Genomic DNA, 15,393 nt, shown 5'->3' on the forward strand with positions numbered 1-15,393 from the left:
TACTGTATTCTAGAAAGTGAATGTCTGAGCAATAATAAACTAAAATGGTTAGTCAAATATGTTGGCAGAACTCAGGAAAATATGTTTCCAAAATTATAAGGTGAAATGTGTTGTATTTAAATAATGAGTTAAATTCAGATAAGGGGCATTGTGATCATTTTGGTGAAGGCAGCTGGTTTCTATGCAAATCCTTTGGAACTGGAAATGAACTATTGTTTAAAGTAAAAGAAAACTATTTCTGAGTTCCTTTTAGCCTTTTGAAGTCAACTATAGCAACAGGCGGCTGATTTATTCCTGATCTTGTAATGACTCATTGCATTTTCTTTTTTGGTATTCAGATAACTTTCTTCTGGATGCCTTGCATCTATAAAATAAAATATAATAAGTGTTTGAAATGAATCAAACAAAGTTACAGATGGACTCCCCAAAAGTCACTGGATGAGATGAAGAGATTAACTACCTTCAGAATTTCTTTTTATGAATAGCTGCAGTTTTATAAGTTCTGTTCATAACAGCTTAGTTGAAATAACATTGGAAGACATCTACTAACTAACTTTTAGGTACTAACTAATTGAAAGCAAGAGGCAGGGAAGGTCGGTAAGCAAAAGGAGACAGATATTTAAAAAGAATACAAGCTGTGTACTTGAGAATTCATCCTAGAACCATGATGGTGGACCTATGGCACACGTGCCTGAAGTAGCACATGGAGCCATGTCGTGCAGCATCGCCCGTTCCTCTTCTGGGTTTCTGGTGCAAAGTGCTCCCTTTTCGGCACTCGGTTCCACGCACACACACACACTCCAGGTTCGCCATCACTGTCCTAGAAGCTCAAAGAGACTTTGGGTTGTAATCCTATATTCAGTTACTATGTCAGATGGCTTTTGAATCTACTAAAGTTAGTAGTGACATATCTGAGGGAGGGATGCTAATCAGCAGTGCAAAAGCAAATATTCCCAGTTTGATAGCTTCATATTCCCTTCCTCCCTTGCACTGGGCACTTGAAGTTGTCTGTCAAATCTTTGAGGCAGATCATATTAGGAAACAGACACCACAAGAAATAGGAGAATTCTTCATTACAGGCAGTCCTCAACGTACGACCACAATTGAGCCTGAAATTTACATTGCTAAGTGAGAAATTTGTTAAGTGAGTTTTGCCCCATTGTACAACTTTTCTTGTCGCATTTGTTAAGTGAACCACTGCCGTTGTTAAATTAGTAAGTGAATCTGGTTTCGCCATTGACTTTGCTGGTCAGAAGGTCGTAAAAGGGGATCATATGACACTGGAACACTGCAACCATCATAAATACGAGTCAGCTGTCAAGCATCCAAACGTAAATCTTATGATCATGGGGATGCTACAGCAGTCACAAGTGTGAAAAATGGTCATAAATCAGTCACTTTTTTGGTGACGTTGTAACTTTGAACGGTCACTAAGCAAACTGTTATAAATCAACTACCTTTATTGGGTATGTGACCCAGTTTCTCTTCCCTTCCCTCTGCTACCAAAGAGAGTGGAGGCAGCCCATCCTGAGTTTCTTCACTCCTTTCTGTCTTTCCAGACTAAGTTCATGTTTTACGACTAGCTGCCTCAGACCTTGTTCAGGCCATACTCTTCTGCACCACCTTATCAGGAAAAAAATAATCAAGTGCATTCTTCAGATTTTTTTAAAAAGTATTTGTTGTTTTAAACACACTTTAGATAACAAGGTCATCTAGACATGTTTGTATGAAATAATGCAAAAAAGGATTTGCTTGAGGGATACTACAGAAATCTTTAACACCATTATCTGAAAATTTTGATTTGTTTATCAAACCCTACCCAAGCACTCTCTGCTTAGATCAGTGAACCTTTGACAGCATTGTTTAGTCTACCAACTCAAGGCTGCTCCTTTCTTCCGCATTGGCAAAACCTAAGCTTTGAAATGAGGCACTTAGCTTTTATTAATCATTATATAACCACCTAAATGGCTGGTTAGATATTACCTCCAGTTAGGAATCGATTCAATCTTTGGAACAACCTTTGAGGGACCTTGCACATAATCTTTCAGGGTTTTATTACCAGATTAAGCTTTCCATATTGTGTATCACTCCCAAAATAAATTTTGACACACCAGTCAATGTTATTACAGTATAGAAACACACATATAAGTTCTGGCTGGGAATAAATACAACAATAAACTATGATTTATTATTGCATTAAAGAAAGAGTTGAGTTACTTCCCTTTCCTTCTCTCTTTCTCTGATGTGGCTCTGAGATCAAAGGAGATGGTTTTCTGCTTTCAACCAACTAGGCAATGTTTGGTTTTGTAGTTTTCACAAGAAGCCAATTAAATGGATGAAGCTAGTAAGTCAGAGTTTAGATGTTATGTTTTTGTGTTATGCAGTCACTTTCCTTTTGTGTTACGCAGTCACTTTCCTTCCACTTTCCTTCCCACCGCCTCTTATTTAGGGAAGTTCTTGCTCTTCTCAGAGCCAACCCTAGCATTAGATATAGTGAGGCATTTCTAAGGAGGCAATGAAAGGAGAACAAAGCAGGGTAGACATTTCTCCCTCTAGCCTGAGGCCCCGCAATACCTACAGCAGATGCTCTAATATGTAGGCCTGAAATTTTCCTTGAAGAGCAATTTCTAGTCTAATATATCTCATGGGGAGCAGAGCTCCTGGCCTTCTCAATCTTCAGAAAGTCCTGAGTGACCTCTTTTCTGAAGTTGCAGCTAGAAGTAAGTCACATGTTTCTCTGAACAACATGCCTGAACGCTTTCGGATGGAGTTGATAGGGCTCAAGGTGGCCTCAGCCTTCCATTCTTCCAAGATCCGTAGAATGGGGGCCCAGGTTGTTGGGGGCAATATGCTAACTCTGTAAACCGCTCAGGGCTCTAAAGCACTATGAAGTAGTATATACCTCTAAGTGCTATTGCTATTATGTATTTGCCACAATCTGTATACAGTACAATTCCTATGCCAAACTGAGGAGTGTAAAGATTTACAAACAAACAATTACATTTAAAAAGAAACAGCTACAGCACAATGAAGACTTTAAGGTTGACATGCTTTCAGTGGTCATTGTATTGCTGAAGGAAGAGCATCTCATTTCATTTGAGGTACCTTGCATTGAGGTAGTTGTGTCTCTGTGGCTGCCTTGAGCTTTACTCTTCACTGCATTGCAAAGGCTTTCCATGAGGAAAATAATGTTTATAGAGTTAAATGTTTCAGGGTGGTGATAATGTTTGTGTTGGCATTGAGTAAAGTCTTTGATCCATTATTCTGATTCTTTAGTTTACCCAAGACCTGTGCCTTCTTGGAAAGGGAAGAAGGACAGCAATACATGGCTATTTTTCAGTCTCTCCGTTTACATGGCATTACTTCAAGTAAGCTTACTTTTTTCTGTGATTATTCAGCTGTTCTAAATTTTGTGATGACAAAAAACAATGTTTATTTGTAAACATCCATCAAATCAGTAAGATTTCTATCAACATACCATTTTATATGGTACTTTATAGAACAGGTTCCTACAGCTATATATGAAAGAAAGCTATTATTATGTAGCTGTAAATACATACAAAATATATATTAAAATTCTATCTACATTTTCTCTGTTATATATTTTTTTCATTTGGGAACAAGTTGATTGAACTACATTTTCTCTGTTATATATTTTTTTCATTTGGGAACAAGTTGATTGAACTTTTATCTCCTGACCCCTTGCAAAGCCTTTATAAAGTAATTATTTTTTCAATCAAAGAAAGGGATTCTAAATTTTGTACAGTCCCACTTCTAGCCCCCTAATTAATTTTCACGGACACGTTAAAAAATAAAGGAAAAAGTAGTTATGGGAAATAACGCTTTGAATCTATAAAGTGGTCTTTAGCCACTTGTTTCATGATATCTAAGGAAATAGTAGAAACATACATTTTATACTTTAAAGTACAATACATTATAAAAAGGATAATCTGATTGTACTTTTGGTAGGCTCCAGGCCCCTAAAACAGGTAAGTCCTGCTTCCTTTGTCCTTACTTGGATGGGTCTGTGACAAGCATGATGGCTTTGACAGCATGGATCACTCATTTGATAGTGACCAAGCCCAGTCACATTGCTTTGACACACCCAAGTTCTCCAAGAGTTAATCAGTGCTGTGACAGTAGATCTAATCATGTAACATTCTGTTCTGATGACTGATCTCTCATATACATTGCTTGCCATTCTATGCAATATTTCCTGTCAAGTCAGTGGAAAAGAAATCTGACACCATCTTTAGATCTAACAACATTTTTACTGCTTTTCTTGACTTGATGCTCAGCAGAAGAGATGGCATTTCATAACCACTATGTTTATTTATCAATTCTCTTTCTCTCTCGCTGTCTCTCTGTCTTCCTCTGTCTCTATCAATCTCTCTCCTTCCCTCCCTCTCTTATCTTTCATTCTGGAAATCCAGACAACATCCACAATATTACCTCTTCCCACTTGTCTTCAAGAACTCAGTGAGAGAGGTTGATCTGAAAGAGAGTGATTGGCACATGTTAGATAGTGAGGGCAAATCTTCCCAATCCAGTACTAGCTTTTAACTAGTATATCAGATACACACACACACACACACACACACACACACACACACACCCTCCAGCTATGTAAAATGTATTGTCTGCTTGTGGTGGCACAGGAATAAGTGAATGAAAAGCTTCTTTATTCACATTCTTTAAAATAAACCGTCAGCTATACTGTAAGCTTCAACAATAATTGCTTTCAGTTGCAGGCTGATGGTATACGTACTCCTTTCAACACAGAAGAAGCACTAAAAAGTCTCCACCTCATAGATTTCAGATACATTTCCCCCTCTAAATCAATGTTTCTCAAACTTGGAAAATTGTACAATGTGGACTGCAACTTCCAGAATTTCTCAGAATGCTTGCTAGGGAATTCTGGGAGTTGAAGTCCATACATCTTTTAAATGGCCAAAGTTGAGAAACACTGCCCTAAATGAAAGCTATGGAATTTCCACTTAAGGTCACCTTAAGATTAGTGTGATATGTTAACTGTATTGCAAAATTGAGCAAAGGCCTTTGGGGAAAAGAGGGGTCAAGTATTTTAAGGAGTGAAATGAATGTCCTATAGTTTTGGAAGACTTAAGCAATCCATTTTGTTTTAATTCCTCAAATGAAAAACAGAGGCCCCACTCTAGGAGCCTGAGGTAAATGACATTCTTTGCACCCCTGTGATCAAATGATAAGAAATTATTTAGCAGCGGTTACACAAAAATGATTGCCAAATCTATTTTTCATTGTGTGAATATCCCAAAAGCAGGTGAATGGGCCAATGTTGTTAAACTTGATCCTTGGCATGTTTGGCTGGCAGAAACTCATGACAGGGTGAACTGCATGACTACAGACTGTGCAGAACTCCCAATTCTGACAAGTTTAGATTACGTGCATTGTTGACACAAGATTGCTTTTGTTTGACAATGTTTAATTCTGTTAACATTACAAGCAAAAGCAGGAATGAGCACTGGGTGAAAAGTGCAGCAGGAGTAATGAATTGCCTTAAGGTACTTCTAAACCAGGGTTTTATTGAGCAATTGTCAGGTTTCTTTCAGAGCATTTTAACTGGAAGGCAAAGGCCATTTTTTAAAAAAAGCACTTGTGTCTTGCACAAGAGTGTAAGCAAAAAAAAAAAAAAACCCCACCTAACTATAGTTAAACGTAATCAATCTTGGTATGCTAAGAAAGAGTTCCGTAGTACCACTGGGTATAAATCCAGATTCCTAAGGTTTGGGAAGGACTGCAGATAAATTTCATAATGACAGATAATGATTGTAGCAGTGATGGAGGAGATAGTGACAGAGGAAGAAAAGTTTTTGTTTATAATTTGCCAGATATAAATAATCAGATTGGTGTAGCTGCTGTAGCAGGATAGGCAGGTAGGGCTAATGGGTGAGGATGAGTAGATAAAAGGCCAGGAGGCTGAAAACTTTTGTGAGGAACAGGAAAAATAGTGCAGGAAGTGTTCAGAGAAAGAAGAAAAGAGAAAATTAGCTAATTATTTCAAGTTTGATGCCACTAAACTCTGGGCAGTGCTCGGCATAAGATATTCTGGAGATGGCACTCCCATAGCCTAAGTACCTTGTTGAGATTCCTTGTCCAGTCAGCAGATCCTCAGATAAGTCATGAATGGTTTCCAAAAGCTGGCAGAGTATCCTATAAAACCAGTGGCTGATTAAGGTTCACTGGTGCCCTAAGTACTGACAAATCTTGGTGCCCCCCCCCCCCCTGTACATACCGTACAAATCTTCATTGGTTTTCTTTTCTTTCTCAACTTTGTAGTGCTCCCTTGGGTCTGGTGCCCTAAGCACGTGCTTAGTCTGCTTAATAGTTAATACACCACTGTATAAAACTACCTTTTGCTGATGGAATAGAGGGATCCTCACAAGGGAGGATATGTAAAGGGGATATTGTCCAATGCCTGTGGTATAATAATCCTATGCTAGAAAGTAAGGAGGAATACAGTCTTATCCCACAGGTTTCTTAACTACTATTCAGGTGCTTTTATCAACTCTGGCATTTTAAAGCCCCAACTACACCTCATATATCTTTATTCCTGTTATATTCTTATTATACCTATCCAACCTGGCCATAAGTTATTCTCCTTAGTGTATCAGAAACAGCTTTTTCTTTGGTGCTGAATAATATAAATGGAACAACTGAATTGTTGCTTTTGTCTTTTCCAAAGGTAGACATCTAGAGGAGCTATGGGAAATTAATTTCTTTCCTTTGCCATGGCTTACAAGGATCTTGTCTGATCACTACCATGCAGTGAGTTGGTATGCTTAGTGTGAAAATGGGTCAGTCTGGATTGATTTTAAACTCTGGTTTTTTTTTTAATATGAGGTATTTTCACTGTTTACCTTTGTATATGTGCAGGGACCCTGCATTAAAACAAAAATCTTTAATTTGGAACTGTACTCTATATTTGATGACACTATCCAGACCTATTCACAAAAATATAGAACACAGGTAAAACATATTGGACAAACATGTATGGCTATATTAATATCACTTCTAAGTTTGTGTGATGAAGCTGATATGAAAAGTGAATCAGTTTCACCACATTGTGGCACAATAGCATTGTCCACACTGCAAATTAATTCTTAACTCTTATTTTGCAAAAGCTTTTACCAAAAAAAAAGTAAGCGTTCACTTCTCTTGACTTGAAGTTGATGCACAGGAAAAAAAATCTTCTTCAAGTCCTGATAACGGAATGTACACAACCATGTAGTTGTGATGGCAGTGAACAGTATTGGTTTGCTACTGTCTTCTTAACAGAACAGAACAGCAGAGTTGGAAGAGACCTTGGAGGCTGCAATTCTACTGATTAATTGACCCATAACCTCTTTGCAAACCCAGCCTTCCAAGATGTTTTTTCCTGGTAATGTCTCACTTAGTGTCTGATCTTGATTAGCTCTTTTTTGAGATCTGACAAGTTTACCAGGTGTTGAACATTGGTTTATAAATAGGAGTAGGGAACATTTTCATTACTTTGTGAAGAAACTCAGTGACTATCCATCCTGCTATAAATACTTCTCTTTTTGAACATGTTCTCTGTTTGAATAATAGTTCAGTTAAATAAGTTAATAGGTCAGTTTAAAGGTCAAGAATGGTAGAAAAAATCAGGGAGCCATGAAACTATTATCATTTAGCATTTAGATACCAGACTGAAGTGTTCAGGTCATTTGATCTTTCAAATATAGCATCTTCTAGAGTCATCCAACTATTGTTGTGTCAATATATAGTGAAATCATTCTGCATTATAAAGTACAGAAATAATCCTTTGGTCATCTGTGAGAGTATTACAGATGATCCTGATATATTGTAGATAACAATATATTTTACTAAAACCTAGCAGAATACTAAAATCTGCAAAATGTCTGTGTTTGCTCAAATCTTACAAGATTTCAGATGGGAAAGCTCGTGATATTTTGGGTCACTTAGTTAAGGTTTGAAGTTTGTAGGACACACTAAAGCTCCCTGTGCCATGACTCACATAAGGAGGTCATACCAGTGAGATGTAAGGAACAATGATGTAAGATGCAAACAATTATAAATGCTGTCCGAAATAGAAAACTTGTGACATTATACAACATTGATTAAAAAAATGGCATACGGCTGAGGTACAATTGCATTTTCTGTTCCATTTTATTGAATGCTGTATTTAAATGAAAAAAAAATACCAAATTTATGCATGCTAAATATGGAAGATTTTATTTTCCTTTCAGCTAGAGAATGGTGGTAACATGGCCTTTCAGGCAGACTTTAACACCCAAGCAGTGAGATTTGGTCTTATGCTTAAGGAGGTAAGCTGTGAAGAACTTGCAAAATTAAGTGGGAGAAATTACAAAATGCAGTCAACAGAATCTCTTACACAATCTTCGAGGGCAATATCGATGGGAATAAAGTGCATTGCTGAAATCAAAGAAACCGACTGTAATATAATTTATTCCTAATTTGTCTACACCAGAGATGGTATTCAGCAAGTTCTGACCAGTTCTGGAGAACCAGTAGCGGACATTTTGAGTAGTTCAGAGAACCGCTAAATACCACCTCTGACTGCCCCCCACATCTATTCTCTGCCTCCTGTCCCAGCTGATCAGGAGGGAATGGGGATTTTGCAGTAACCTTCCCCTGGAGTGGAGAGGGAATGAAGATTTTACAGTATCCTTCCCCTGCCATGGCCACCAAGCCACACCCATCAAGCCATGCCACACCTACCAAGCTACGCCCACAGATTCAGTAGTAAAAATTTTTGAATCCCACCACTGGTCTACACTGTAGAAATTTTCAACTATCACCCCACCTATAATTGGCAAATTGAAGTTGGACGATAGAGATCATGCTGTAACATATCCGCAGGCCATTGGGATTTTCATTCTGTTGTTTTTAACAAAAAAGAAAAAAAAATCATTATTTTGATAGCAACCAGACTTGATTAAAGAATAAATCCCATTAAATTGATACCACTGACTTCTGCATAAATGCATATAGGTTTGCATTGCAATGATTTTACAATAATGGGGAAATTATTGCAGTACTATACTAGATAAATTTATTAAAAGTCCTATTGAATTTGGTGGGATTATTTGAGGAAAAATAAGTATTTTAATCTTAAAACACATGCTCAATTCTCTCATGGAACTGAATGAGACATCAAAATGCTTAGGTTTTGTTAGATTGGTTCCTGTATTTTTCTTCTCCTTCGAACAATAATTTTTTTGAAAAATCTGGGATACTTTACAAACTGCTACTGTATGTATAGAAATACAAATGTAATATATACATGTATGGAATCTCAGTGAATAGCTTACATTATTTGCGGACAATGATACCGGAAATAAGTAGTATTTCACTAAAATTCGTAAGGGGGATTAGTAAAAGGAAGCAAACGACAAAGCAAATTCTCCTATAGAGAATAAATTAGGTACTACTGGGTTACCGTATTTTTCAGAGTATAAGACGCACCCTTTTTCCTCTAAAAAGAGGCTGAAGATCTGGATGCGTTTTATACACTGAATACAGCACTTTTTGCCTCCTGAAGCCCTGCCCCTTCACCAAAATGGCCATCCATAGCCTTATGGAGGCTTTCAGACACCTCCTGGGGACTGGGAGGACAGAAATGAGCAAAAACCGGGCCATTTTTTGCCCCCCCCCCAGCCCTCAGCAGCACTCTGCAAGCCCCCCCCCCCCAAGGCTATTCATGCCCTTTTAAAAAAAAACCAGGCCCGTTTTTGCAAAAAAAACGGGACGTTTTGGGGAGGTTTGCAGAGTGCAAAAACTTTTTCCCCCCTTTTGGAAAGCTGTTTAGTTAGCGTGGTTGATGAGAATTTCATTAGTCAAGTGCTGTCCCAGCAGAAACAAAGTTTTAGGTGCTACAGGTTGTCAGCTATTTCCTTCTCCAGCACATGGATAAATACACCTGGAAACATCTACTGTACCTATCTACCTACCTACTCTCTCTCTCTCTGTCTCTCTCTCTCTCTCTCTCTCTCTACCTACTGTATTTCTCTCTCTCTCTGTCTCTCCCCCTCTATCTACCTATATACCTACCTACCTACCCCCCCTCTCTCCCCCTACCTATCTACTGTATTTCTCTCTCTCTCTATTTCTCTCTCTCTATCCCTCTACCTACCAACCTATCTACACTCTCTCCCTATCTACCTACCTACTGTATTTCTCTCTCTCTCTCTCTCTCTCTCTCTCTCTCTCTCTCTCTCTCTCTCTCTCTCTCTACCTATCTACCTAACTACTCTCTCTCTCTCTCTCTCTCTCTCTCTCTCTCTCTCTCTCTCTCTCTCTCTCTCTCTCTCTCTCTCTCTCTCTCTCTCTCTTACCTACTGTATTTCTCTCTCTTTCTCTCCCTCTCTATCCCTCTATCTACCTACCTACTTTTTAAAAAAAATTGCCTCTTCAAAACCTGGGTGCATATTATACTCCGGTGCGTCTTATACTCTGAAAAATACGGTATTTATTCCTCATAACTGATCCTTTTCTGATATTTTAAGACACTGGAATATGTTCCTTTATATATACATTAACATGCTGATTATTTCAGGAACCAAGATATCATGCAGAAGTAATTTCCATTTATGGATTTTTCTTCGAGCTAAAAGCAATAAAACATGATGCTTCAGCGTACAGTTTTTACATGAAAGTAAGAACATTTCTATGATTCTTGAGGTTCAAAGTAATACTTGGATTTTTAAGTATTGTATTACTTTTAAGTATTCTGCAATATGTAGACGATTGTCATCTATAACCAGAAGGGTAACTTCAGCTATTTTGACTCATGTTGACAATGGAGGATGAAAATATATTCTCACATATTGAAGAATTTGCTTGGGGAACAATGGCTTATATATGCCTACCTGAAAAGAAATCATTTAAGTGCTTAGTATTGATGATTTTGTCTCTTTCTTATATACAGGTAGTCCTTGACTTACAACAGTTCATTTAGTGACTGTTTGAAATTACAGAAAAAAGTGACTTATGACCGTTTTTCACACTTACAATGCTTGCAGCATCCTGATGGTCACAGGATCAAAGTTCAGACGCTTGGCAACTGACTCATATTTATAATGGTTGTAGTATCCCAGGGTCATGTGATCCCCTTTTGCATCCAAAGTCAATAGGGAAGCCAGGTTCACTTAACAACCATGTTATTAACTACTGCACTGATCCACTTAACAACTGTTGCAAGAAAGGTCATTGGATGGGTAAAATTCACTTAGAAATTTTGGGCTCAGTTGTAGTGGTAAGTCAAGGACTACCTGTAATAAGTTTCATGTTAGGATTCTTTTTTTTTAAATCTAATTGAATTCTGAAGAAAGGACTGGGAGAGGAAGATGTATCTAGCACAGGGGTATCCAAACTTGGGAACTTTAAGACTTGTGGACTTCAACTCCCAGAATTCCCCAGCCAGCCTGGCTGGGGAATTCTGGGAGTTGAAGTCCACAAGTCTTAAAGTTCCCAAGTTTGGACACCCCTGGTCTAGCAGGTTAGACAAGAGCATTTTGTGGCATCAAAATGATTTTCAACATCAATTTAAAAAGTTAAGCTAGATTATACATTCAACATAATAAAAAACACAAAGAAGATTTTATTTCTTTACTATTTTTGGCAGTAAGAAGGAAAGAAATAATGGTGGCTTGCTGAAGAAATATCTTTTTGGCAAAAAGTATTCATTTATTTTATAGGTCTTCACATGGGAAAAGTGCCTTGGTAGCTTATGTTCCATTTATGTCTAGATAGCTAGATATTTGCAGATCCAATAAGCTCACTTTCCCTACTCAGATGCTCTCCAGATAAGTTGCCAAGAATTCTAGGAATTAAGGCACAACTTACCTTAAGCATGTCATATTGGACCACACTGACGTGTGCTTCTCTTGAAGTTCTGTATTGTGTACTCATGGTATGTAGGAAGCTGAATCTGCAGCTGGTCCTCTCTTGACCCCCAATGATTTCCTCAGCTGATCTGTTGTTCCAACTGGAGATCGGATCCAAGCCGTAGGTTTACACCTTGGTATGTAGAGATGATTGGTTTTGCTTGGTCATATGACTCAGGATGTCCCGGGTTGAACTCTATAGTGATAATGTGCTAAAAAAGGGCCCTAGGCAGCATTAGAGAAAGAGACATTTTATATTATTTTCCTCTCCCAGTCTTTGTTCCTATCACTCTGCTTAATCTCCCCACTCCTGCATTTCTTACCAAAATAATCTATATATTTTTTTAAAAAAGTTCATGAAGTATTTAAACAGTGCTAGCGGAGTAACAATATTCTATCCTACGTTAGGGTTTTATTGGTAAAGGTTTTTTTTTTGAATAACTTCAGCAAATAGGCCTTGGTGAGCAGAGAACTGAATTGAACCCCTGTGTCATTTCAGAGAATCAGACATGCAGATCCAATTATATCCTTCTTTACTGCTGAGCGCAGTCCTGTCAGTTTACAGAGAGAACGAGAAGTTAAGTATGAAATAAAAGCACAGTGCCAAATAGATGGAAAGTGGGAAGAATTCACCACAGAAAGGCTGACTCAAAACTTTGGAGTTAAGAGACCTTCTTCTAAAAGCAAGGTGAGGAAAAACCAAAAGAAATTTACTAATTACTTTAAAACATTTTTGGTGATAAACAGTGAAATCAGGATAGAGCTTCAGTAATCTCTTGGGCCAGAGAAGCATAGTTACTGGGTTCTTTAAGAAAAATAACTTTGTAGGCTAAGGCCTAGATTATAATGAACTGTGATCTAAGGATTATATGGGAAGACAAAGAAAGGCAGTTAGTCCATTCATTCAGACACATTTTAAACAATTACAAAATATTTGTGAAATAATTATAATGCACTTCTCAATTAAAATGTCTTAGATGGTTTTGAACAATAATTTATAATTAGGAACAGACAATATAAATTCACAAGTTGAAAAGAAATCAAGACAGCAGAAAACACAATATTTAAAACATGCCTGATTATAAACTTTTGTATGTTGCCTCTTCCATTGATTTGATGACTTACTGTAAATGAAGGAAAAAGGATTCATCAAATCACAAGATCCACAAAAGATTCGAGAAATCAGGAACAATCCACAATAAATAAAAACACAAATATCATTTTAAAAAACCAATTTCTGCCCTTAGGTATGTTTGTCCTCCTGATATAGCCTTCTAAAAAGGACTTTATTCACTGTTTCTCAATGTAAAGGAGGAGAACTTTTGCTCTTTGAGCAGATCCTGAAACTGAGAACGTCAATCTCAGGGTCCCAACCCTGTTGAGATGGGCACCTGAGCTTCTTCTATTTGTTAGATCAGGAATACCCAACCCCCAGTCTGCAGCCCAGAAACGGTTCATGGCCCATTGGGAACTGGACTGTACAAGCAGCAGATGAGTGTGCAAAGCTCCATTTGCGTAAGCGGTGTGTGTGTGGGTGAAACCATCCTCTCTCCACAACTACTGCTGCTGATCTGCCAAGCCAGAAAAGTTGGGGACTCCTTTCCTAGACCTTATGTAGTCTCCACCATAATTCAAGCATATTAATTACTAAGAAACCAACAGGGTAAAATAAGGCAAGTATACCAGAAGGAAGTTCAGTCAGGAAGGGGAGCTTTTCTAACAAAGTTTATTAAAGTTAAAATGAAAAGAAATAATTATTTAAAGCAGGAGTGTCCAACCTTGGCAACTTTAAGATCAGTGGACTTCAACTCACAAAATTTCCTAGCCAGTCATCTCTGCTTTAGATATTATCTTTCTAGGCAAACTGGGTAAATATTTGCAGATCTATCTCATTTTCTTTTTTTCTCTTTTCCTTCTAGCAAAAAAGAAAATCATTTTTTGTCTTATGGGTCCCTAAGTAGAAACATGTTAACCCTTCCTCTTTTCCCCCCACAAACATAGATCTTGAAAGCAAGAATACCATCAGTTCCCATCTATGTGACATTTTTGCTTCTTTTCCCATCATCTTAAAAGATCACATCTGTTCCACCATCAGTGAACTCCTTCTGACATCTAGCAGAGGAGAGTTAGAATTGGAGATGTTCCGGCAGATGACTACAGTTTCTATAACATGAAAATAAATGGTATCCTCTCCCATTATATTCAGTTCACTGGGCCATTGACTTTATCTATATTCTGCTTTTGAGTAATGCTGCAAACAATTTGACCTTCCCAAACCAGGTACCCTTCGGTAAGATTGACACATTGATTGGGAATGCTGAAATATGTAACCAATATCTAACCAATCTGGCAATAACACTTTGGGAAATCTGGTTCATGTCTCCTTAAGCATGTATTGGTCCTCAACCTTTCTGGCTTGGGGGGTGAGTGGGTGGGAGAGCTGATGGTTTGGTGTGAGTGCCAGGTGCTTGCACAACTTCATTTGTTGGGGATGGGGGTGGCCACGTGCCCCGACCACTCATACAAATGAACTTGCATGTGCTCACACAGTAGTCCAGTAGTGGGCCACGACCCAGAGGTTGGGAACCGCTGTTGTATTTCAAGCAGTGGTATGGTCCTAACTAGCAAGTAAAGGATCTTCCATGTGTACAAGAAATGTAATTAAGTTTTCTTCTCTCATTTTATCCAGCTGGCTTGCAGCCAACTTCACTGTGATTCCCATAAATAGTGGTGATGAAGCAATAAGATTACCATGCCAACCCACTGCAGCTACTCCTCCCACTGCACAAATTCCACAGGAAGCACACAAAAATTGTAGATGGTTCCAGATGAATATGCAATATGCATGATTCATGACAATTAGAGCAGATGTTGATATCACCCTTTAACCATCAGATCATGTTTTACCTGTTTTCTTCCCCTTTTTAATCTTAACAACTGTAAGGCAGAAAAACTCAGCATAAATCTTCGTAGGAGTATATATTTCCATCAGGCTCTCATCAAATTGCATTTGGTTAAGAAGTGGCTGTTTTCCTTTCCCTTATTTTCTATCCTTTTGGAGCAACTGGACACTATTGAAAATTCTGTATAGATTTTTCTTTATGCAGGTAGTCCTCAACTTACAACTAGTACAATGACCGCAATGACTTACAACCAAAATTCCAGGGCCAATTGTGATATCAAGTTGAGGACTACTTGTATATAAATTGTTTGAATACATACCATCTTTATAGAATTTTTAATGGATTTTAATTAAAGTTTTCTTCACCCTTTGGAGATAATTTAAGAACAAGATTCTTCTCCTGTATTTAAATAACATGCAAATGAAAAACACCCCCTCACAGAAAGACATGAATTTCAGTACTGCGGTAATTTTATTTATTTATTTTTTGTTTGTAGATAATTGTTTATAACCACCAGTCCTTTGACTCTACCAGTTAGTTTTGGAATCAAAATAGATCATTGGTTG

At 37.8% G+C, this 15,393-nt stretch overlaps 1 protein-coding gene across 1 annotated transcript in view; it reads left to right on the forward strand.

Moving 5' to 3' along the window:
* The window catches only part of BTBD16 (BTB domain containing 16), a 33,924-nt gene extending 19,887 nt beyond the window's left edge, over positions 1-14,037 (forward strand). The window contains exons 11-16 of the mRNA XM_081955875.1: positions 3,277-3,368; positions 6,722-6,804; positions 8,265-8,342; positions 10,595-10,693; positions 12,424-12,612; positions 13,926-14,037. Of these exons, the coding sequence (XP_081812001.1) occupies positions 3,277-3,368; positions 6,722-6,804; positions 8,265-8,342; positions 10,595-10,693; positions 12,424-12,612; positions 13,926-13,994 (610 nt within the window). The 3' untranslated portion in view covers positions 13,995-14,037. The remainder of the gene's footprint in view (positions 1-3,276; positions 3,369-6,721; positions 6,805-8,264; positions 8,343-10,594; positions 10,694-12,423; positions 12,613-13,925) is intronic.
* The last annotated feature ends 1,356 nt before the right edge of the window (positions 14,038-15,393 follow it).

Source organism: Natrix helvetica (genome assembly GCF_964273705.1).
Source record: "Natrix helvetica genome assembly, chromosome: 5".
Taxonomy (NCBI): Eukaryota; Metazoa; Chordata; class Lepidosauria; order Squamata; family Natricidae; genus Natrix; species Natrix helvetica.